Source organism: Aedes aegypti, chromosome 2 (assembly GCF_002204515.2).
Source record: "Aedes aegypti strain LVP_AGWG chromosome 2, AaegL5.0 Primary Assembly, whole genome shotgun sequence".
NCBI lineage: Eukaryota > Metazoa > Arthropoda > Insecta > Diptera > Culicidae > Aedes > Aedes aegypti.
Window position 1 is genome coordinate 250,885,080 of NC_035108.1, and position 24,285 is coordinate 250,909,364.

General features: G+C 40.2%; 1 protein-coding gene across 2 annotated transcripts in view; it reads left to right on the forward strand.

Moving 5' to 3' along the window:
- LOC5569504 (tribbles homolog 2) overlaps positions 1-24,285 on the forward strand; it is a 183,402-nt gene that overhangs the window by 31,749 nt on the left and 127,368 nt on the right. For both annotated transcript variants that reach the window (XM_001658539.2, XM_021844790.1), the window contains exons 3-4: positions 1,264-1,392; positions 8,829-8,989. In XM_001658539.2, the coding sequence (XP_001658589.2) occupies positions 1,264-1,392; positions 8,829-8,989 (290 nt within the window). The remainder of the gene's footprint in view (positions 1-1,263; positions 1,393-8,828; positions 8,990-24,285) is intronic.

Here is a 24,285-nt window from a genome sequence, read left to right on the forward strand (position 1 = left end):
CCTCTGGAAATTGCGCGCGGGGGTAGATGGCGATTTCGCAGCATCTTGTCGCGTCGCAAGCAGCACCGGAGTATAATTCAATTCACAGCTGTCCAGACTTAATCATTTTACCATACTTGGATCCACGCGCGCGCTGCGGCCATCTCGCACAAAGTCTCGCGCGCAGTGGATCCCGACCAGTAGTTTGCAACATAATGGTAACTGCATTTGTTACTCAGTTCGTACGTTTTTTTTCGGACAAAATTTGATAAAAATGTGACTGGTCAGTAGCTGAACAAAATTGCATCTAAATATCAACAATATTATAACGAATAAGGTTATTATTTAAACAAAATTACAACAAAATATGATAATAAATCTAATACCTGATTTTGTTATTATTTCCTCATCCAACTCAGAGTGAAAATAGAACATAATTTGTGATCAGTAACAATACTTTGATATAATTGTGATACAATTTTGCGGTAATCCACTGGTCGGGATATTGCACTGCAGTTTCGGCGGTGACCTATTCCATGGCAATTCCGAAGCAATTGAAATGTTTCCAAGAGCGAGTTGGCGGCGGCAGTGTAGCCGCCATCATCACCGCATTTGTAGCGGTCGTCATCATCATCGCGTCGTCGTAGTCGTTGAAGTTGGTACGCAATAATTTTTGCAAACCGCGTGGTTTCTGCTCCAATGTGTCTGGCGGTTCGCAGTGGACACAGAAGAACAGGAAAGAAACAATTTTTCATGAAAATTTGGTATCTCGAATTCATTAAACAAATTGTTCTCAATATTATGTATGTAAAGTGAAAACCAATCATGAATATGGAGTACTTAATTTTCAGTGTTGTCCCCTACTGAACCACTGTGCCCACAAACATAGTGATGGCGCGTCGCCGCCGCCGATGGCCCAACAAATTGTCTTGTTGCAAATTTTGTTTTTCATGTTGCCTCCTAGAAATATCACCTTTGCCAGCCTCCTTGATACTTGAGTGCTATTTCGTTTGTATAAAGGCCTGAAAGCGAAGATGTACCACTGAAGACTGACGCTGACGAAGGCGATAGTAATTTACTCGCCATATGATGTCATCACATGGATTGTCAGACATGTACTTATTATAGTTTTATACTAGGTTCAATTAAAGCTGTTGATTAAGCATTCTATAAATCAAGAATTATTGAAACCGTGAATCGTTCACAGCGTTAATCAAGTTGCATACTCACCATAAAATAAATTATTATCTAGAATTAACACTTTTCAATGTCTCTTTTTTTCAGATTGCCAACAATCCGTGCTCAAACCTACTGACTGCCCACTTCCGTCTGGATGGTCACCCACACGTGAACTGTCTGCACAAAGTGATTCCGGGAAACAACCAGACGTATCTGTTTTTTGCACCGTCGCAGGTGAGTTAGTTTTCTAGTGATTTTTAAATTGCTAACAGATGCTGGTACAATGCATTTCGTAGTTCGTATTCCTGAAAAACATGACGTGTATCTGTGTAGTGTCTGTATTTTATGAGTTATAGTATTCAAATCCAGAAGGATTCACAATCTTTCCGATTGTGGTAGAAATTTCAAGCAATCCTTCAAGAAATGGGAATCGTTGCTCAAATTGCAGAATCGGGATGACTTCAACAGAGCATTCAATTTCAAGTTACGATTTTTTTTCATTACTAGTTTCTCGTCAAAGTAGTCGACAAACGACTTTTAAAACAAGAAAATTCGCAAAATTTTGTTATTGCTATATCTGTTTGTTCAAATGCAATTAGAGAACCATAGTAAAAGTTAGTCTTCATGGCTACCTCGATGGTCCCTTGGATCGCATTTGCACTGTTTTTGTGTTCTGTAACTCGATCCCTTCCTAACTCGATGGTCCCTTCAATATCGAACTATGGAGAGTTGTCTCTATATCTGTGTATTCAAATGCTGCAAAAGGATATTTTCTATGTTTGCCCTAGTAAGATATAATAATGATTGAATGATTGATTAATTATTTAAGCCTTCATAAACGTATGCATTTATTACAAACATTGTACACAAGAAATCACATTTTCAACTTCTTTTAACTCTGCAAAAATAACTAGAAGGCCCTTCATCAAATGTTTCTATTTTGTTTTCTAAGGGTTTGTTTTAATATACCTAGGGCATCTTCTCAGCGTATGATGAGTTATAATGTTGGTAACTCGCCACCCGATTTGTAATTCTGTCGAAAATGCCTTTAGAAGTACACTTATTTAACCTTCTATCTTTGCGAAAAAAAGGTACGTTATCTGTATTTTGGGGTCACTCAAAGAGGCATGACTCATCGAGGAGATCGGTTATTGTAAAAAAGGTCTACAACAACAATTTGTTGAAACATTGGGCGCTCAAATCTTAGAAGGAGTTCTACATACAGTCACACCTTGATACAACGTGACCTCGATATAACATAACCTTTTTATAACGTAACTCGATATAACGTAACTTTTACCTTGATATAACGTAACTTTATTTGATTCCCATTTTTTTCCATTTTTATTATGAACATGATTCATGAACTAAAATAAGCATGTTTCAGGATTCAATCACCAACCAATACCAAATGAAAACAATGCAAACGTTAACTATCACTGAATACAGTAATAAATCTATATCGAGTGAGCTTTAGACTTAATGTTAACACCAACATTTTATCATTGCTTTTGTAAACATCATTTTTCTTCATCTTTGTTACATTAGTAAACAACTTTAGTAATTATTGATTAAGACTATGCTTTCAGAAACACTAGATCAAACTCAGATTAGACGTGTGTGTCGCCGGGCCACGCTGCCTCACAACATGTCCCGCCCATCGTACCCTTCCAGCTTTGGCGACTTTCGTAATACTGGGTTCACCGTAGAGTTGCGCAAGCTCGTGGTTCATTCTTCTCCTCCATACGCCGTTCTCACATACTCCGCCGAAGATCGTCCTAAGCACACGTCGTTCAAAAACTCCTAGCGCTTGCAGGTCCTCTTTGAGCATTTTCCACGTTTCATGCCCGTAGAGGACTACCGGTCTTATTAGCGTCTTGTACATGGTACACTTAGTACGGAAGTGAAGTTTACCAGACCGCAAAGTCTTGTGGAGTCCATAGTAAATGGCCATGCCGCTCCTGAAAGGGATGTGGTGTTGATAGATGTAGACAGAAGCATTACACTCTTCTACACACTTCCGCTCCGGAAAACGTAGGTTTGTCAGCAATCCTGCTGTCGCAGGATCTGAAATGGCCGCTTTTTTGGATTGTACCCGTCGTTCTCTTCAGTGGCAGGTCCTCCCAACCGCTATTCGCCTTCATCGACGAGGGCTCCTCCTACACTCTGTTGGAGGAACCAGTAGCAAAGCAGCTCGGAGTCAAAGGTCAGCTAGAGCCACTAACACTCCAATGGACCGGAAACGTGAAACGGAAAGAGGCGCAATCATACCGTGTCCAGGTTGAAATCGCTGGCAAGGATTGTGCCAACCGACACAAGTTAGTAGATGCTCGTACGGTGAACCGACTTGTCCTACCTTCACAATATCTAAAATACGGAGAACTGGCTAAGCGGTTCCCTCATCTTCGTGGTCTCCCAACATGGGGGAACATCTACGGTTGCATATCCGGTGAGTCGTCTCAAACTGCAATCGTTAGTTTCCACGTCGGTGCAATATCGGATTCAGTTCGAGAATTGAACAAGCAACTTCGTGACTACTTCAACCTGGAGACTGCAGATTTTTTTTCAAGTGAGAGTCTGTGTCGTGTGGCCGCTGGATCTTTGTACGAAACCGGATGAACTGACAGTCCAAGCTTTCCTGATAGCTAGCACATGGCTGTGCGTCGGTTGGAGGCTTTAGAACGGAAGCTGCAGAAGAAGCCAGAATTAGAGCGACGAGTGCGAGAACAGATCGTGGAGTACGAGTGTAAAGGATATGCTCACAAACCAAGTCTGGCCGAACTTGCTTCCGTTCCAGCTGACCAAGTGTGGTACCTTCCGCTGGGTGTCGTTAAGAATCCCAGGAAACCCGGAAAGGTGCGACTGATATGGAATACGGCGGCTAAAGTTAACAATACTTCTTTCAATTGCAAGCTACTCAAGAGTCCAGACTTGCTGGCCCGCTTCCGCAAGTTCTTCGTCAGTTTCGCCAGTTTCCAGTCGCGGTGTGTGGAGATATCATGGAGATGTTCCATCAGATAAAGATCCACACACCCGACAACCAATCTCAATGGTTTCCGTTCCGTGACGACCCATCGGATCCACCCAGAGTATACGTGATGGACGTCGCCACATTTGGTTCGACTTGTTCTTCAGCCTCTGCACAGTATATAAAGAACCTGAACGCGGAGAAGTTCTCCAACGAATATCCTCGAGCGGTAGCAGCTATTAAGAACAAGCACTATGTAGATGACTACCTAGACAGCTTCAAGACAGTCCAGGAGGCGATCGAGGTCGTCAACGGGTAAAGCAAGTACACTCTATGGCTAGTTTTACACTGCGTCACTTCTTGTCCAACGAAACTGATGTTCTCAGGGGAATCGGTGCATCCTGTGAAGTACAACCGAAGAACCTGGACCTAGAGCGAGGAGAACAAATGGAGTCTGTTCTGGGCATGAAGTGGATTCCATCCGAGGATGTCTTCGTATACACGTCCGGGATGATAGAAGACATGCAGTCTATCCTCATCGAAGATCACATCCCCACCAAGCGATTTATAGCTAGGGTTGTGAAGAGCTTATTCGACACTCTTGCGTTCATTGCCTTCTTCCTCGTTCATGGTAAGATCCTGCTGCATGACATTTGGGCTAAAGGGACGGAGTGGGATCAAAATATACCGGAGGATATCAATGAGCGGTGGCTACAGTGGTCGAAACTATTCAATCAGTTTTGTCGAATGGTCTTCAAGTTCATTTATTTGTCGACGCCAGCGAGTCAGCATACGCTAGCACAGTGTACTTCCGCCTGGTGACAGCCAATGACTAGCAAGTTGGTGAAATTCTGACTTCCACAGAGCAACAGTAGTGGAGGTGGGTTCCGACGAAGCTCAACTTTGTAGATTTAGCCACCAAGTGGGGAACAAGTCCGCAGTTAATTATGGACAGCCCTTGGTACATCCACGACTCGGAAGAGAAATGGCCGCAGCAATGATCGATTACTGCAACAAACGAAGAGCTACGACCTGCACATTTCCACCAAAGACAAATTAAAGACCACCATGTCCCTTGCAGTTGCCCAAAATTTTATGGCTTATAAAGTAATCTAGAATGCCGTGAAAAGTGTACTGTGATCTGGCAAACTTGGGTACCTTTTGCACTACCGAGGGACCAAATGCAGTACTAGAAGTGGTACCCAATCTGAGCCCGAGTGTGACGGACCTGTTTCCACTTCGTTCATTTTGATCCGATTGTAGACTTCGATCGGTTCAGCAGTTGAACTAAGCTCCATCGTTCAGCAGCATACGTGCTTCGTTTCGTCGAGAACATTCGCCGAAAGAAACAAGGAATTGCACTGCAACGTGGCATTCTCGACAGTGGTGAACTTCAACGAGCCGAAGAAATGCTGTGGAAGCTAGCACAGGTCGAGACTTACCCTGATAAAATCGCCGTTCTAAAAAATCTCAAGGCCTACCGGATCGTCGTCATTTCTTGGTGGAAAAGTCTAGCGATATCTACTCTAAATGGCCTTTTATTGACGAGAGAGTAACCCTGCGGTGTCGTGGTCGAATTGGTGTTGCTCCCTACGTAGCAATGGAAGCGAAGTTTCCTGTAATTCTTCCAAAGCAGCATGCGATCACCATTCTGATTATAGACTGTTTCCGGAACGCAAACCGTGACGCTGAGAAGATTGGTGGATAGAGTTACTAAAAACTGTGTAGTGTGTCGCATTCAACCAACCGTTCACTTTTACTGGATTGGACTACATATTTTGGTCTAGCCCTCGTAAAGTCAGGACGAAGTAACGTGAAGCGGTGGGTGGACCTCTTTACCTGCCTGACCACCAGAGCATTTCACATAGAATTGGTGCATTCTTTGGAGTCTGGTATTATGGCCGTTCAACGCTTTGTCTCTCGCCGCGGTTTACCGAGGGAATTTTGGACAGACAATGCAACATGTTTCAAGGAAATCAGCAATGGATTGAAGACACTCAACGAGGCAACAAAGAAGGCCTACGGAGATCATGGACACCCGTTCAACCTTTCGTAGCAGTTGGAAACTAGCTAGGTATATTCACCAATGAATTCTGGAATCGGTGGCTGAAGGAATATCTGCCAGTCATCACGCGCAAATGTAAGTGGTTCCAAGACGTCAAGGACATAGGGGTAGGAGATCTGGTCGTAGTGGTTGACGGAAATGTAAAGAATCAATGAATTCGGGGTCGAATCGAAGAATTTTACCCCGGACGAGATGGTAGAGTACGGCAAGCTTTGGTACGAATATCAACAGGGTTCATGCGAAGAGCAGCTTTCAAACTAGATGTCTTGGTCGAACGTAAACCTCTCCCTGGAGTTCTGGAAGGTGCAGATCCTCACTAAGGTCATAGTAACGCTTGTACGTGCGCGAACGCGTTGCGATCAAAGGATTTCCTATTAATTGTTGATATTCTGCTTTGCGGGCTCGCAGACGCGGACGCGTCGCATGACGCGTTTACTACGGTCACCAAATTTGTGAGTTTATATAACTTTTTTATTACATACAGAACTCTAACAAATTCCATTATTGTAGCTTGAACCCGAGCAGAAGAAAATAACTTCTGAATACCAAACTAAGGTATTCCATACCAGATAATTTCCAATACTTACAACCTGAATGAGGTATGAATGAGCCCTGCATAAGAGGTAAAATACCTCAAATAATTCCTTTTGCATATTCTACAAATACCAAGCTGATAATTAGATCAGGTATTGTAATACCTAAATAATACGTGATGGATTTTCATATAAAAGTGATTTTTTTCAATAATAGTTCAATACCTCCAGCAGTCCTGAATACCTATCGAATACCAAAATGAAGTATTTTGAATTGTTTTAAACATTTTTTTCAAATACCATTATAATACCAAAATGAGGTATTGACAACTGAACAATACCTAATTTTGGTATGATACCAAAATATGGTATGCATAAGTTATTGGTGAGTTATTTGTTCCTCCTCGGGAAGCTAAACAACCCTAATTTTTGCGTTTGCTGTCTCGAATTGGTGCACCCTAACTCCACAATTAAAATATGAAATTTTGTCCAATTCAAGTACAGAAAAAACAGAAAGTATTCGAAATTATTCTTACACATTCTTCTCCAAAAGTTGTTGAAAGTTTGTTATTAAAATCGAAGAATTTCCCTGGCTGAATGCTAGATAGTTCTTAAAGATTTGCTGACAGAATTCTGAAAATCTTTAAAAAAAAATACTATTAAATGGTACTGCTAGCTTAGCGAGGGCTTTACTAGAGTCCTGAACATTCTGTTAGTAGCTTATAGACTCTATCAGAGTTATTCTATCTTGCTTAGAGTTAGGAGCGTCTTCGTTTGACACAATAAATAGATATTTTGCCAAATAACAATCTAACTTTACTTCAAGCTCCGTTTCTCCGAATGATCCTGTTCCCCGGAAAGGAATGCAATTCAAAGCGGTGCACAAATACTTAGCGGCATGTCGGAACATTTAAAAGTCGCATTATGTGAGCTGACTATTAGAGAAACGACATTTCTAGAACGGTGACCGAATGGGTCATTATGCCGAATGATTCATTTCCGAAACATTCAAAAGTAGTAAATTATTATATATTTTTTTTGTTTTTAACTCATTCGGCTTAGTGATCAAGCATCTATTAGAACATTTAAAACCCGTTTGTGGCAAACATGAACAAAGTGCGATTTTATAAGAAAATTAGTTAGCCCGGCAAACGATGTATTGCCATCCAGCAGGCCCTTTTATAATGGTATGAAGACTCCCATACAAAGTGACAGCTTTATTTTCACTCGGTAATTCATACTTTACTGGTGAGTTTATTGACCTGTTTGTTCTAACGAACACGGAGGATCCCTTGATGAAAAAACAGAGAAAAGTTTTTTGATTAGTGAGACAACATAGTAAAATTTCAAGGTGAAGAAGATACAGGGCCCAGCATCAAATTTTTAATAACACAAATCTAGAGAACCAAAACAGTCGTTCAAACTGAAAATTTGTTCGCTGGTGGACACCAATCAAAATTTGAGGTGTGGCTTCGTTGCACCTTCACCTTAATTTTGTGAAATACACCTTGTATGAGAATCTATTGAAACTGGAGCTTAAACATAAATTATCTCCGTTTTTTATTTTTATTACATAGCGTTTCCAAATGCTGATCTAGAATTTGAAGCAAAATAGCAAAACAACTATTCTTTAACTCTTTTTAATGTATTCGAATCCTCTGAGCAGAATCTCAATAGAGAAACTTAAAAGTAAATTGAAGTATCTTGTACCTTTTAATTCTGCCCTAAATGCTTATCTTTGACAGTCTACTTTTAAGTTTCTCCAACTATTCTGTTATCATTAGAAAGGCTTGATCGAGGACATATTTATCCTGCAACGTTTGAAACGCCATACATTTCTGTGGCAGACGTCTGACAGTTCTGTGCATCGCAAATGACGAAGACTTTTGAATGAAACTACGAAAAGAGGTCGATTTGTTCCATATTTACCAATGAGTCAGACACTAAATAACCCATAACAATTCATAATCTAACGATGATTCATAAATTGGTCGACCGCGAATTGCAAACTCACTCACTCAATCCCACACACTGACGAACAAGACTAATATTTGCTTCCGTTTTCTTTTCTTTTCGTTTCTCTCTCGCTTCCGAATACCGCCAGGGTGATCTCCATTCGCATGTCCGCGTCCGGAAGCGACTCCGCGAGCCGGAAGCTCGCCGGCTGTTCCGTCAGATGTGCGAAGTGGTCAAAACGTGCCACGAGCAGGGCATCGTACTGCGTGATCTCAAGCTGCGAAAGTTCGTGTTCGCCGACAGTGAAAGGTAAGTGTAGTGTAGATGTACTCTGCCCCGTTAGATTTTCGGGTGCGGGACTTGAGACCTGTGCATAGCTACTGAGGGAAAGTGGGAGATGCGGAGAGGGACGCCGCAAATAAATGTGCTATTTTTAATTCGTCGCAGTCAGTCAGTCACCCGAAGTCAGAAATAAACTCTGGTTGTGTTGTCTCTCTCTGGCTTACGGTGTGACAGCGAGTGTGTTGATTGTTGCAAAATTGTAGCAAAATGTAGGCGATATTTCGTCAGTGTTTTTGAGCTGTACTACAGTGCCGTTCGGAATAATAGCAGCGAATGTCAATTGTTGTACAAAAAACTTAACTTTTGCATGCTCTAGTTTTGTTTAATTCCAAGCAATCGAGCTATGTTTGTTTCCACAAAACTACAATTATGTTCAAGTTTGTGATGTGAAATTGCACGAAATAATAGTAGAATTTATTATTATTAATTTTGTTATCAAAAAAAGCAATTTTTTTTGCTTATAAAAATGAACACAATTATAGTTCTGTGGAAAAAAGAGTTCGTTTGCTAGAACATGCCAGTGTTGAACGTTTTCTCTGAAAATTAAGCATGAGATGCTCTTGTTTCGAAAGTCACTGTTCATACAATATAAACGACGGCGGTCATGGATCATTTAGGGGCTACGGGGCCGTGTATTGTAGGTCGGTCGGGCTTATGCAAAACAAATGAAGAAAAAATCACATTACCGATTCTCTCATCGAGCTATGTGGTGGATATGAGACTAAGGGACGGAGCGGACATACCTACTAGATTGGTTCAGAACGAGAACCAACGAACATTTTATGAGTTCGCGTCTGGCAGCGGAGCGGGCTTTGACGAAACGTCGTTCCGAGTTGCTTTGATCGAGACGTGAGCATGCAGCTTTGTTTGTGCATTATTGTTTCCTAATCTAAGCAAGCACTGACACTTTTTGCCAGTGCTTCGAATAACTGAAGTCGACACACTGTCGACACGTCGGGCACCATCACCATGATCTGCTATTAGAACAACTATGACGGATTATGAAATCTCGTTTCTGTGAGACTCTCTGACATTCAGTATGCTGCCTGGTCGGTCGCAGGTAATTTACAGAACGTGAATTTCGGCAACCATCCTCATCATCCCTTGCCCTGCATCTCTCGTACTGAACTTCGCGGGTAATTACCGATACACGCGAATGTGCCAAATTTCCCTTCGTACCTTCAATCCCTTCATCATCATCGTCGTCGTCATGATAGTCGTGGTCATAGTCATTACAGAAGGAAAACATGACTGATGCTTGCGAGATTTGGGTTTAGCAAACAAGTGTAATGCAGTGTCCTCTACAGAGCCCTTTTCTTAACATTACAAACACTTTGTTTTCAAATTAAAGGAAAAGCTAATGTTTTCACGCCTATGAATGATAATAGCAACTCCACCACATGCTCCATTCGGGTGACCATTACGACTTGATTTGATAGATTACGTCCTAATTTTACAGTAGTTTCTGGAAATCCGGATGAACACATTTGGGGAATGTAATTTAATTTTTTTTTAAGTTTTTAATGGGGCACCGAATGATGCATACCGCTCTTCAACCCTAACATTTAATCCATTTTGAATGCATACCGTCACTCTGTCCGCTCTACCACCTTAGCCATCAATCGTAAAGCTACAACTCGTTGACGTCGCTCATAAGGGCCCTCCTCACTCACTCACTCGCTGATGTTTTCGCAATTGCTCTGGTTTTTGGCATTTACCGATTCCCTTGCATCTCTTCTCCCTCCAATGTAGCCCCAAACCAAAACCTAAAAAAAAAAACGCACAAATGGTCGTCTAGCTGCCAGTTATAGGTTCGCTTTCGGTAAGATGCTGGACAGACGGTGTGCGAAGGTGATGGTGGATAGATTTCGGCAATACTTAGCATGTCAAATTATCAATGGAGCGGGTGCGCGCATTAGGCGCATTAGCCGTTGCACAGTGGTCCAGAGCTAACCAAAAGCATGAAAATTAATGGTCTTTAAATTTCTTCATACACCATCGATGCCAGTTGAGGTTGATTGATTTGAATTTTACAAAATTTTTCATTGTTGTTCCATCGAAATTGCAGTTTCTGCACTATATCATGATCAAAGGTGTTTCAGAGTGCTTTGTGAAGCCCAAGCAGGACAGTTCGGTTTTGCGTCGTCCGATTGATTTAGCTGACGGATTCGCGCGTTTTCGTTGCCGGAGAATTTTTTCCCCCTGTAATGGAGCGTCTTGCTGGGTAGTGCTTCGAGAAGCCCAAGCAGGACGGTTCGGTTTTGCGTCGTCCGATAGAGTTTGTTGACGGTTTCGCGCGTGTTTTCGTCGCCGGAGATTTTTTTTTTTCCCTTTGTTTTGGAGCGTCTTGCTGGGTACGTATTTGGGAAGGCCCAAGCAAGACGGTTTATTTTCGGGACGCCAAGAAGTTTTGCTGTCAGTGTCAGTTTTGTGTTCAGTCGAGAATGGATGGCCAACTGGTGAGTTCGTTTCATGCTTATGATAACACATATTTTCTTGAAAGCGTAACTTTTATGTAATATTAAAACAAACTTTGTATGGTTTGTCACTATAGGTGTCGGCATTATGCTTTTTTCTTATACAATTTGAATATACATATATTTTTCTCTTTTTGACATTATTAAAAATTATCCTTTGAATTGTTCGACATTGTGAATGTTGACGTATTTTCTAAAACTTCTACCATATCGAGACAAAATGCACAGTAATACTCATATGTAATTTTCAAACAAACTATGTATGGTTCGTCACTACAAGTGTCGGCATTATTCCTGTTTCATATAAGTTAAAATATATACATGTAATTTTCAGTTTTCGTCATTAATAAAAACGTCTTTTGAATTGTTCGACATTATAGATGTTGACGTAATTTTTCCAAAAACTTCTCGAGACAAAAATACAAAACTAGCTTTAAATACAAGTTGTATATTTCCCCCTTGTCCATGGATCGCATCACCGACCAGAGGTGACTCCCAGATCTTTTCCTTCCTCACTAATAAACACCCTTCCCGTGGTGATTGTGGAGATGCAGAGGTATTCTCGGTCTCTAGAAGCAACAATCATTACACCCTAACATTCCTTCCCCATCCCAACTGACTGTAAGGACTTGGCCGGCGCCGTTATTGATCAATAATATTAGATCTGCTAAAATTGCACTTCGAGAGTAAGCGGAAACTCCCATCCCTTATTCATTTGGATCGTAGTGCAATTCTTACCAGTTCCGATCAATCACGGAGTAGCAACCATTGACATGTACAGTCAGTTTATGCTATGCTATGCTATGCTATGCAAAACACCCCTTTCTTTTTACCTTTATTTTTGTAATAAAAAAAACTTTGAATGGTTGGACACTACAAGTGTAGACTTCCGAAAGGTTCACTTTATTCAACAAACTTTGGATGGTTCGTCACTGTAAGTGTCGGCATAAGAATAGGAGTGTTAGGAATGTTTCATTTAGGTATTTGTTCAACAAACTTTGAATGGTTCGTCACCCCAAGTGTCGGCATAATCATGTTTATATCTCACAAATAATTATTTATCATGGTCTAATTGCTTATCAAAGTGAATCCTGTGACCCAACGATCCTCCCCATTAACAAACATCCCTCCCAGTAACCTTTGTGGAGATGCAGAGGCAAACACGGTCTCCAAATAGCAAAGGTTACACACTAACATTCCTTCCCTCAATCCCACCTGACTGCAAGGACGTGGCCGGCGCCGTTATTGACCCTGTATAAATAGAGGCACTGAATTATGCACACTGAAGAAGATTATGGCCAATCCCAGTCAAACTTCTAGTTGATTCTTTGTGCATTTTCACTGACTTCGGTCAATCACGGAATAGCAACCATTGATATGTGTAGTCAGTCTAAGCTAAGCTAAGCTAAGCTATATCATGATCAAAGGTGTTTCAACCAGTGTTACCGAAAGAACATACCTTTTTTTTGTTAAGAAGATGTTTCGAATCGTATGTGATTTGCTTACTATTTAAGACGGTCCAATTCATGTTTTGCCAAAGATTGGATTTTTGAATGTTTTGAGTGAGAATAATTCTTAATTATTGTACTTCTGTCCGTCATTTGTATTTAGTGCGGCCACTGTGATTGTACAAAAAGTGTGGGTGGCTCTAGCAGCCAACAAAAAGCAAAACGCGGAGATGATGAAGGTTGACGGTTTCGCGCTGCTGATGCATTCGAGCAGCGCACATGGGACAGACTTTTGTGCAGTGCGTCGGAATGGTGGTCCATTAAAATGGTTTATTTTGCGCAATCGTCGGTCGTACTTACCCGAACTCATGGTGGTGGCATTTGGCTTTTGTACGAAATCTAAATCGATTGCTCTGGTAAAAGGTCGTTGATGTGTCGCAATTACCTTGAGTTACGAATTCGGAGAGCATATCTCAAACATCAGTTCTGTAGTTCTGTAGTTCTACAGTTCTGTGTTCTGTAGTCTTGCAATAGCAATACCTTCTACATACTAAGTTCACTTTACCGGAATTCGTGAATTTCTCTTTAATTTCAACAGCTGAAAAAAAGCTCATTTTGTAAAAAATTTACAGATTCTGATAAATTTTTACCGAAAAATTTAAAAATTTACCATACTCCGTTAATTTATTCTACATAAAAGTTCACCTGTTGAAATTTCACCGGAATCTCCAGATTTGTTGGAAACCAACAAACCGCAAAGTGACCAGATGTCGTTTGCTCCAAAGCGGGACAAAATTCGTCTTGTTTGACCATCTTGACACGTAACACTGTTCTATAGTGGAAAATATGTCGTAAAGTTATTACAACTTGTTAGAAATTCCAATTATTTCTATGAAGCTCGAATGTATTGTTCACCTCACAATTTAGGTTTAAACAGGTGAGCTCAAGGTCAAGGATTCATTATAACAAAATTTGAATATCTTTAATGAGTCCGGATCACTTTCACGTGTTTTCTCATTTTATATCTGTAATCAGCGAGCCTTTCCACAACACCATTTTTTCCAGTTAGAACTAAATTTTCTGTTTGATTATTCTTAAAATTGTTTTTATGATTCATTTGAATAAACTAATTTTCGTGAAGGATGTAAATTCATAGATTTCATAGAATCTAAGGAGGAATTCCGAGATAGAATAAATGCAGAGAATTTCTCATACTTGAGTTTCAATGAGTTTACGGCACAATTGATGAATTTGCATAACATCCTAGGCAGTATTCTCACTAAAGACAAATTAAAGACCCCCATGTCCCTTGCAGATAGCCGTAGCGGTAAACGCGCAGCTATTCAGCAAGACCAAGCTGAGGGTCGTGGGTCCCACCGGTCGAGGCATAGAGTATCTTCGTACCTCTACCATACGATATACAAATGCAAAAAATGGTCATTGGCATAGTAAGCTCTCAGTTAATAAGCTGAGAAGCAGGCTCTGTCCCAGTGAGGACGTAACGCCTGAAAGAAGAGGAAGATGTCCCTTGCAGTTGCCCAAAATTTTATGGCTCATCATAAAGTAATCTAGAATGCCGTGAAAAGTTACTGCGATCTGTCAAACTTGGGTACCTTTTGCACTACCGAGGGACCAAATGCAGTACTAGAAGTGGTACCTAATCAGAGCCCTGATTCTCACATCATTCTTCAGGATTTTCGAAGGACGTGATTCTGTTAGAGCCCCGTGCCTAATCTCACAAGATTCTGAGCAAGTTTATTACAGCATCTGGGGCTGAAATCCTAAATTGTGCTGAGAAGAATTTTTACTTAATTTCATCATAATTAAGTAAAAACATGAGCAAACGCTATTTAGAATATCAGAAATTTAGTTTTATTTAGAAATTCTATTCATCGATTGACAACCGTTAGGTTTTACGATTTTTTTTATTTTATGCACTTGGTTTCAATAGGGCACTACAAATCATGAACCATCCGACAAGATAGTTCTGCGAAAAGCGTCTGGTCACTTTATTTTGACGATATCTTTTATTTGTTGCATGTCGTTTTATGATGCTTTGAAAACTCCCATACACAGTTAAATTTTTATTCATACTCGATTTTTCATACTTTCCCGGTGAATTTCTTAAAATATTTGTGTACACGAACACATCTGAACCCTTGACAAACAATATGTAGGAAAAACGAAAATATTTTTGCCTGTTTGCAGGCCAACTCATGACATACAAACACAATTCCATTTTTATTCATACTCGACCAACCCGGTGCTAGGCAGCCATGTTTTCGTGGTCAGCATCAAACTAAAGAGCAACAACGTACATTGGCCTAATCATATTGAGGAAATTTCCCTTCAATACTAAAATGTGTTTTGGCTAATCACATCAACCCAAATTAACTTGCTGTACTGCAATCCAATAGTTTGCAACCGTTTGTTTGTTCGAATAACTGTTGTTATGCGAGAAAAGAATATTTTCGGAGAAAAAAATTTCGCCATCATCGATTGTTATTCCACAAACGGTTATTTGTTTACAAACATTAAGCTATCAGTGGGAACTACTTCCCAGTGGGAACCAGAGATGTTTGCTCGTTATTTTTCAATGGAGTTGTATGGGCGGTGTCAGGAGGCTGTACTCGACCAACCAGTCCTTCGATATCTTTATACATCTTTATCCAACGATGACAATCGCCAATCATCAGCCTAACTCCCTAGCTGAATACATTAACCAGCTTAGTGTTCTTATAACATGGCACCGCAATATATGCCATAATGTTAGTTAATCCCTTGGACTACCAAAGATTCTTCTGTGAATTCAATTAAAATTCAAGACATGATTAAGCTTTTAGGTTCTCGCGCAAACTTTAATTATGTTTCTGAGGCGATGAATCCAATAAATTTACCATTAATTGTAGATAAGTATCCAACTGCTCAACAAATAAGAACGTATACGAGCTTATTAGAATCTGGGAACATAAACCATTATATTATGTGATGTTAATATTCAAAACCAGTTTACGGGCCGCATACAACCTTTTCAAGGACCGCAGTTCGGTGATTACTACCCTGAATTCTGGGAATCCCAAGTTTAAAGCTATGCTTAAAAATTGAGTCAAATCGATTAACTTTGGCCATTTCCACTGCGATTTTGATTTGGTAGAGATGAACATTTCGACAGTAACCAATGGAGTTAATACAAAAAAAGTTACTAGTATGATTGTATAATTGAGCGTCTCAAAAAAAAAAAAAAAAATAAACGAATTAAATGAATAATGCTTATAAGTGTTTGCATCAACCCCTATCCACTGGACTTCTGCGGCATATCTGTAGGGTCTATCATTTTGAATTAAAATAAATTTTCAGTGATTTTTAAATCGTTTAAAATGCCATATAACAGTAAAAATATTAAATTGGCGTATCTTACTTGCATGTTTTTTCCACAAACATACGATTTTTTAGCAACTACGAATTGTACGGTCATATATGCTCATGCTCTTGCTCAAACATTCGATTTTTTACTCAGAAAAAAGCTAAATTTTGATGGAAAATTTTTGTTATATAAAACATTTCTGTACAGGTAAAATATATCGTCATGAATTTTAATTGTTTTCATTTTGTTTGTTTTGAATTGTTCACACACAGGCCTTCAATTTTGTTTTCTTGTTCTATATCATACAATAATTTGAAAATCGCTTAAGAATTCATGAAAGTATCTTGCAATACTCATCATATGTATGGAACCGACTATTTCAACACTCATACTGAATTTAGATATTACTTACCTAGAAAGTCATGTAAATATAATCTTCAAAATCAGCTTAACAAAAAAAGTCCTGAGAAAATACATAATTAGAGATCAATTTCAAGGATGGGCGGTTTAATTCCTGGACTGATACGTTTTTTTTTTTTGTAATGGATCGACTGCGCTCTGTACGCAATGGCAACATTGGCCTAGACAGCTCTACAAAACACTGAGATATGCAGGCTCCGTTCCAGTGGGAATGTAATACCAAAAAGAAGATCACAGATGATCCCTCTCTCACATTTTTCAAATTAACTATTTTTGGAATTCGTCCTAAACTGTTCTTCCCTAGAGTGCTGTACGAAGGCCCAAGCTCTCGTGTTGAGATTCAACCATGCCCCGAAAAAATGTTCGTGTTCAGACGAGGATAGATTACCAACTGGTGAGCTCGTTTCATGCTTATTATAACATATTTTTATCGTGGCAGCGTCACGTTTGTGTAATTTTCAATCAAACTATGAATTGTTTGTCTCTAAAAGCGTTGACTAAAACCCTTGTTTCTGTTGTATATTATTTTAATATTCATATAAATATCTGTTTTCGTCATTACTAAAAATTACCTGTGAATAGTACGACATTATGAATATCGACCAATATATTTTCACCGTGAGACAAAATTCAAAACTAGTTTTAAGTAAGAATTGTATTTTTCCCCTTATCCATGGATCGCATCATTAACCAAAGGTGACTCCCAGATCTTTCTCCTCCCTCACTAATAAACACCCTTTCCGTGATTGTGGATATGCAGAGGTATTCTCAGTCTCTAGAAGCAACAATCACATACTAACATTTCTTCTTCATCCCAACTGACTGTAAGGACTTGGCCGGCACTGTTGTTGATCAATAACACAGCGTAACAAAAATGACAATTTTACGTGTCTCAAGGATCAAATTATGTGTTTCTAGTAGATTTGGGATTGCTGTAACTGATGCCGTTCTCAGAAATGATCCAGCACGTCACAATTTTTAGCTATAGGTCGTAAAAGTTGTATAAAACACTGTTTTCATTGATGTTTACATGAAATTTAAAGTATTGAGTATTTTTGCAATCTAATCCACAAAGCATGCAATATATGACTTAAGCTTTCATTTCAGATATAATTTAATTGAAATTTCACGACTAAATTTAGATTTAATCGATTTTTCCGACATGCTTGCAATCTACATTCAAAATTCATCGTTTCACTTATATGGCAAACTACAATACTTCTCGGAACCATCAAAAACTAACTTTTGAGCTTCAAAAATATTACGAACTTTGTTGATAATAATAATGAAGTTTGAATTCTGTGGCAAATTAGGCGAATAAATTACCGTACAAGCTAGAAAATTTACATGCAAGTTGGCTGAAACAGTCAAATTTTGCATTTTCAACAGTCAATATCTCAAAAACTAGACGTGCTATGATATTTTTGAAAATGGCAATGGATTCAGCAACCCTTAATTTAGTAAATAGCAGTATTTTGGTGCTGCAGACAAATGTTCCGCAGTGTAATTTGAGATCTGCTAAAATGTGTACTTTGAGAATGAGCGGAAAGTATGAAGCGGAAAGAATGAGCCCTTATTGATTTGGATAGAAGTGCAATTCTTACCAGTTCCGATCAATCTTGAAGTAGTAACCATTGACATGTACATTTGATCTAAGCTATGCTATGCTTGATCCTAAACTGATCTTCCCCATTTCCTAATTGACTCAGGCATCAATTGACCGTCGGGATAAGACATAGGCTTGCAATTCTCGTTCTTCTAAATTTGTATTGTAAACGCAATTAGGTCCGACACTGTGCCAAACTACTAGCAATCAATCCCATTTTAATTCGTGATGGACGAATAGTTGCTACCGAATAAGCTTGTGTACTACTGCAACCCTTCACTTTGTTACCCATTGGCATCTAACATTGGATACACCCGAACCGAATAGTCAAATCACTCAAGCAGCTTGAGATCGTGCCCACTAGCCACTAGTAGTCAACTTTGTTGATGGACAAGATCGATACCGTACTGTGTGTTTCATTCACGACACGAGCTAAGTACCACTTAAGGCCCAAGTAAAAATAGTGCAAATGTCAAAACTGAAAAAGCAGTTTTCTTTTTTTAAATAGACAAATCGAAGAAAATAAAAACACACAGCTCTTTTATTTGCCAAATAAAAAGGCTGTGTATTCTTATTTTCAACAATTAATTATTTTAAAAGGAGAAAACTGCTTTTTCAGTTCTGACTTTTGATTCATTTTTTCTTGCACCTTAAGTTATAGTGACCATGGTGCCTCTTTTACCGGCTGAGTTGCCTGTAATGTACATTAGGTGTAGTACATTGTTAGCAAGTTTCGAGCGAAGAGCAAAGCAGTTGCAGTCCAACAAGCATTCGGATTTGAAGGTTATGAGAATTGACAGATTATGACTGGGCCGGAGAGCGAAATAAAAGGCGCAATCGCTGAAATTAGATGTTGGACTGTTGAAGTTACGTTTCGCGTTTGGAATGTGCCAATATGTTCCCGAGTGTAACATGTGTTGTTTTAAGTCAAATGAAATCCATACTTTTACAGTGTATGTCTGCTCGAGTGAGCCGGAATGAAATTATAAACATTGCGGAAGAAATCTCTATCGTACACCGGTGATGAGCACAGCGTAACTGTCCACTAAAACAACGTGTTCAGTCCATATAGGTGGATGCCTAGAAAAGATTTTTGGTTTTATGACAGTGCCGTAGTACGTTCAAAGTTACCGTTTATAATAATGCTACGCAATGTTGGTTCGTCACTTTGTTCGCTTTGTTTACGTTATCTGGTGAGACTTGAGAGATGGCAACGGTTTGTTCAATCTCAGCCCACAGCTGGTTGCGATCTCCGCGCCATAAATAGCATACACAACCAGATTCTGAAATATGGAGAGAAAGATTCTTTGATTGAAAGCAGATGACTTTAAAAATTAAATGGATGGGATACGATTTCGCCCATTTGACCCTTTTAACATGTTTTCACAAGTTCAATAATTTTACGGAACATTATTGTCGAATCTCTCCGAATCGCCTTATGAATACTCCAACCTTATGAGATCGCCAGCTAAGCTTGCAACACATTCCACAATTCGCAACCAGACAGCAACACCTCTGAACCCTTTCCCAACAGTATAGAGCTGCTCTTGACGTGCCCCCGCCGCCACCCATTTCAAAATTCGTGTTGAATTGAAGTCGATTTCCAGTGTTTGTCTACCAGTGCGATCGTCATCATCATCAACATCGTCACCACCATCTCCACCGCGCCTTGCTGCCACACCTGGGGACAACGCTACTAAAAAAAATGGTTCATTCAGTGCCAATTGCAGCAAAAACAATCTCACCAACCCGACACACCAACACAATGCCGCATGGTATGCAAACATACCGTAGAGGTAAGCCGTTAATAGTAGCTGCCAAGTCGACCCGACCTGTCTGGGAGAGAACGAGACAACCTGATTCAATGACTGCTCGCTGTTGCTGTTCACTCCCATGCATCGAAGCTCTCGTATGAAGCTCTCTCAATGTCAACATTGCAACACGTGTGCCGCGCGCTCAGCAACCGGTTCCATTCTCTCTAGCTCTATTGTTACCAACATCGGCAAAGCTAGTTACCTAGCTTCACATGCACCTATGCTGGGTTTTTATCCGAGAGATTTCGGTTTTTAGGGTCTCTCGAAAATCCAAGGTCCACTTCGAGTTGAACGTGGGGTTAGCACGTACCAATTAGATTGCGGGTGCCTCCGAGCATGGTTTTCGCAATCGAACAGTCAATCGTCTCTACTATCCGCCAATTGATTGAGCTGTTCTGGACCTGGCAGCTACCGTTTCACAACGAATTTCAGTTGAACTTCATCGCGCGAGGTCTTGAAACCTTTGGGGCAACCTATCATTTCGTGTTCGGTGATTTACCTACAAAGTCTCTCAAAATTGGATTTCGCCAGCAGCAGCCGCGCGCCATTTGTTGTCGCGTATTGAGGTCATAGAGCTCCACCAAAAGAGTAGATACATACTTGCCGGAGCACGGAGTGCGAACCGCAACGAGTCTCTCATTGAACCACAGCGTTTCAAGGTTCCGGTGTTCCAGTTTGCGATTCTACTGAGGCAAATTGACGATGATGATGGCGGTGGCAAATGAAAATCTGCCCTGCTGCCCTGCCCCTGGAGTACCAGCACACCAGCGGTTGTATGGAAATCGTCACAGTTTTCGACTGCAACCGAATACGATTCGCAGGTTGCAAGGTGGCCATGGTATCTATCTACGTTACCTACAAACTAACGATAATGAGAGACACACACAACCAACCGATGAGCGTCTATTTTCCGAATGGCATTTTCATTCCAGCAGATAGAGACGAGAACCGGGCTCCTCCACGCGTTTGCCGGCTGGGTTTGCTGCACCACAGTGGTTCGATGTATAACAAATATCGGAAAAATTATTGCCAATTTTCAGTGAAAAAAGGAGTAACATTATGCTAAAAGATTATGTAGTTGGTGAGACTTCAGCTCACAATTTCCGTTTCCGTTGTGTAATCAATGGAAATAGTGAGTTGGAAGAAAACTACTTTGAGTTTTGAAGTTTTCGTTGCCTTCTAACCACTGTAAACTGTGATGGCATCGTTTTGTGTTTAGGTTTGATTGTCGATTCGCACCGAGCCGACGACGACGACGACCGAGTACTGCCATGATCTCGAATTGGGCAAGCGTGGTGAACTAGTTTCCCGCCCGAGTGCGCTCGTCGTTTTCCAATGTTTTGCGGCTAAGGTCAGCGCAGCCGGAGGAAATGGAAGCGTCTCGCTTTTCTGTTGTGTTGTGTTATCGTGTTAGATCGGGTGGTGGAAACGTGCGGAGATCCTTCGCTTGGATGAGATTTGAGAATGAGTGACCTTCGTACGCACGCGGAGGAAGATGGATGTGGACGACGGAAACCTGAACGATTGGGCTGGGGAGATATTCGCAGCTTTTTGAAGTGTTCCGTATTTCGCACAGGGAAGGGTCCATAAATTTTCTACCATTCTGAGCGTGAAATGTTTACGCTCGCGTGGATCGAGCACGTGGTCAGCACACGTCTGGAGTTTGTTCAACAGACCCCTACTAAAACAGGAAACCGATGGCAACCGAAATAAGCAACTGCGATACATTAATTACTTGATATATGCTTGGGAAATGAGATACCTGTTGCTTTTATTACAAATGTTAGTAAGCTAGTTTCTCTGGTAGAAACAACAGTAAATTTAATTACATATCATCATAAGCAACTCGGCGAGCCTCTTCGGATAAATGTACAACTCGTGCTGAAAAAAACATCATTTTGCGACTTGTTGCATAAATAACTATTTTGCAATTCTGTTGCAAAGCAATAAACTTTTCCATTGAGAAGTTGATCAACATAATGGCCTACTTTTCCTACCGAAAGAAACAGTGCTGAAAAGTGCTACTTTGCAGCACTCTATTCGGTGCTGAAAAGTAGCACTTTTCAGTTCTGTTTTGGTAGGCGTCAACCGAATAACCCAGTCTCTTGATGCCATGCTTATTCTGCGCGGCGTGTGAGTCGAGACGAGTCGTTCTCACCTCGGGTGACGTGAAGCTACTAATGTTAATCAAATGGAAGCGAGTCGACACCTCACCGACCCGTCTCGCCTTACATGCCGCACAGAATAAGCACAATTGCATCTGATTCTTGGGTTTATTCTACGACTAGCGCGAGGTGTGCATTGTCCGTGTCGTATAGCGAGATGACAATTCTCGACTCGAGTGAAATGATTTTCCATTTGGTTTACACGGCGAGTCACTTCACTAGAGTCTATACACGTTGTGCGATCTGGTTCCGACAAAGGTTGGCGATTCTGATGTGGAATCGGATCGTCATTTGTAGTCAGCTATTATCTATGCTATCTTACTTGTTCATTCATCCAATAGGGAATACAGATCTGCATGATACCGATGGGAGCGATAAAATTTTGACATTTGACTACTGTTTCACAGCCTGCGTGATTGAAAAATACTGAATTGAAACTACGCATGGCTGTATGTCCATGTGGGTTCTCTTGAAATGTTTGTTTGTGCTTTTAGCGAAACAGCAAAAAATGTTGTATGTAACTCGTTGCAAAACTCAATTTTCTCAGCACTCGTATTTATCCAACTCGGCGAGCCTAGTTGTACAAATATGTACAACTACACAATTCTATACAATGTACAAGTCGTGCTGAAAAAATCATCATTTTGCAACTTGTTGCATAAATAACTACAGTGATACCTCCATGAGTCGATGTTCCATGACTCGATATCGACTCATGGAACCATACTAAAAACAAAATTTCATGGTTGCTATGATGGTTCCTAGAAGCAGCTTTCCAAAGGATTGCTATTCCATGACTCGATATTTCCATGAGTCGATGATCCCTTCAATATCGACTCATGGAGGTTTCACTGTATTTTGCAATTTCTCATCGTAATAGGCTGTTTTTCATCATGCCAATCTGTCATGAACGGCCTACTTTCCTGCACTGAATTCAGTAGTGCGGTAATAGTCATTACGCAGCTGAAACGAGTGATGTAATGATTCATTACGCAACTGTTTTGAGTAATGATTCATTCACACAACAATTTTTCAGTAATTGTAAAATGATGGTGAATGCTTTCTGATGTGAATTCTTATACCCTCAAATGGTCTTCTACGAAATTGCAAAATAGTAGTTTACGGAACAAGTTGCAGAATGATGATTTTTACAGCACGAGTCGTAAATTTATCCTACGAGGCTTGCCGAGTAGGATAATTACGACGAGTGCTGTAAAAATCGAGTTCTGCAACGAGTTACGTACAACATTTTTTGCAATTTCGTAGAAGACCACTTGAGGGTATCATAAATTATATCAGCATGCATTCACCTTTATTTTACAATTTCTGAAAAATTGTTGGGTAATGATTCATTACGCAACTCAAAACAGTTGCGTAATGAGAAAGCGTTGCGTAATGAATCATTACAGCACTGGTTTCAGTTAGGTAATGACTATTCCCGCACTCCATAGCTCAGTGCAGGAAAGTAGGCCGTTTCATGACAGATCGGCGTGATGAAAAACAGCCTATTACGATGAGAAATTGCAAAAAAATGTTGTACGCAACTCGTTGCAGAACTCGATTTTTACAGCACTCGTCGTAATTATTCAACTTGTGTCTCAAGGATTAAATTATGTGTCTCTAGTAGATTTGGGGTTGCTGAATCTGATGCCGTCAAAGTTTCATTGGTGTTTACATGAAATTTTAAGTATGATTTATCAAACTTTTTCCGATAAAATTCGGATTAAATCGATTTTTTCAGTTTGATCGTAGTTTAACATACAAAACTTTTTGTTTCTCTTATGTGGCAAAATACAATACTTTTCTAAATCATCAAAAATGTAATTTTTGGTACGCAGTGTAGTTCGCAGTATTGAAAGGTCTGCGAAAAACTTGAAATTTATAATAACTATGTAATTCAAGTTTTGGTCTTCGGTAAAATTGCGGCATGGTAAGCTTTACTTGGGAAGAAACAGCTTTGGACAAGTTT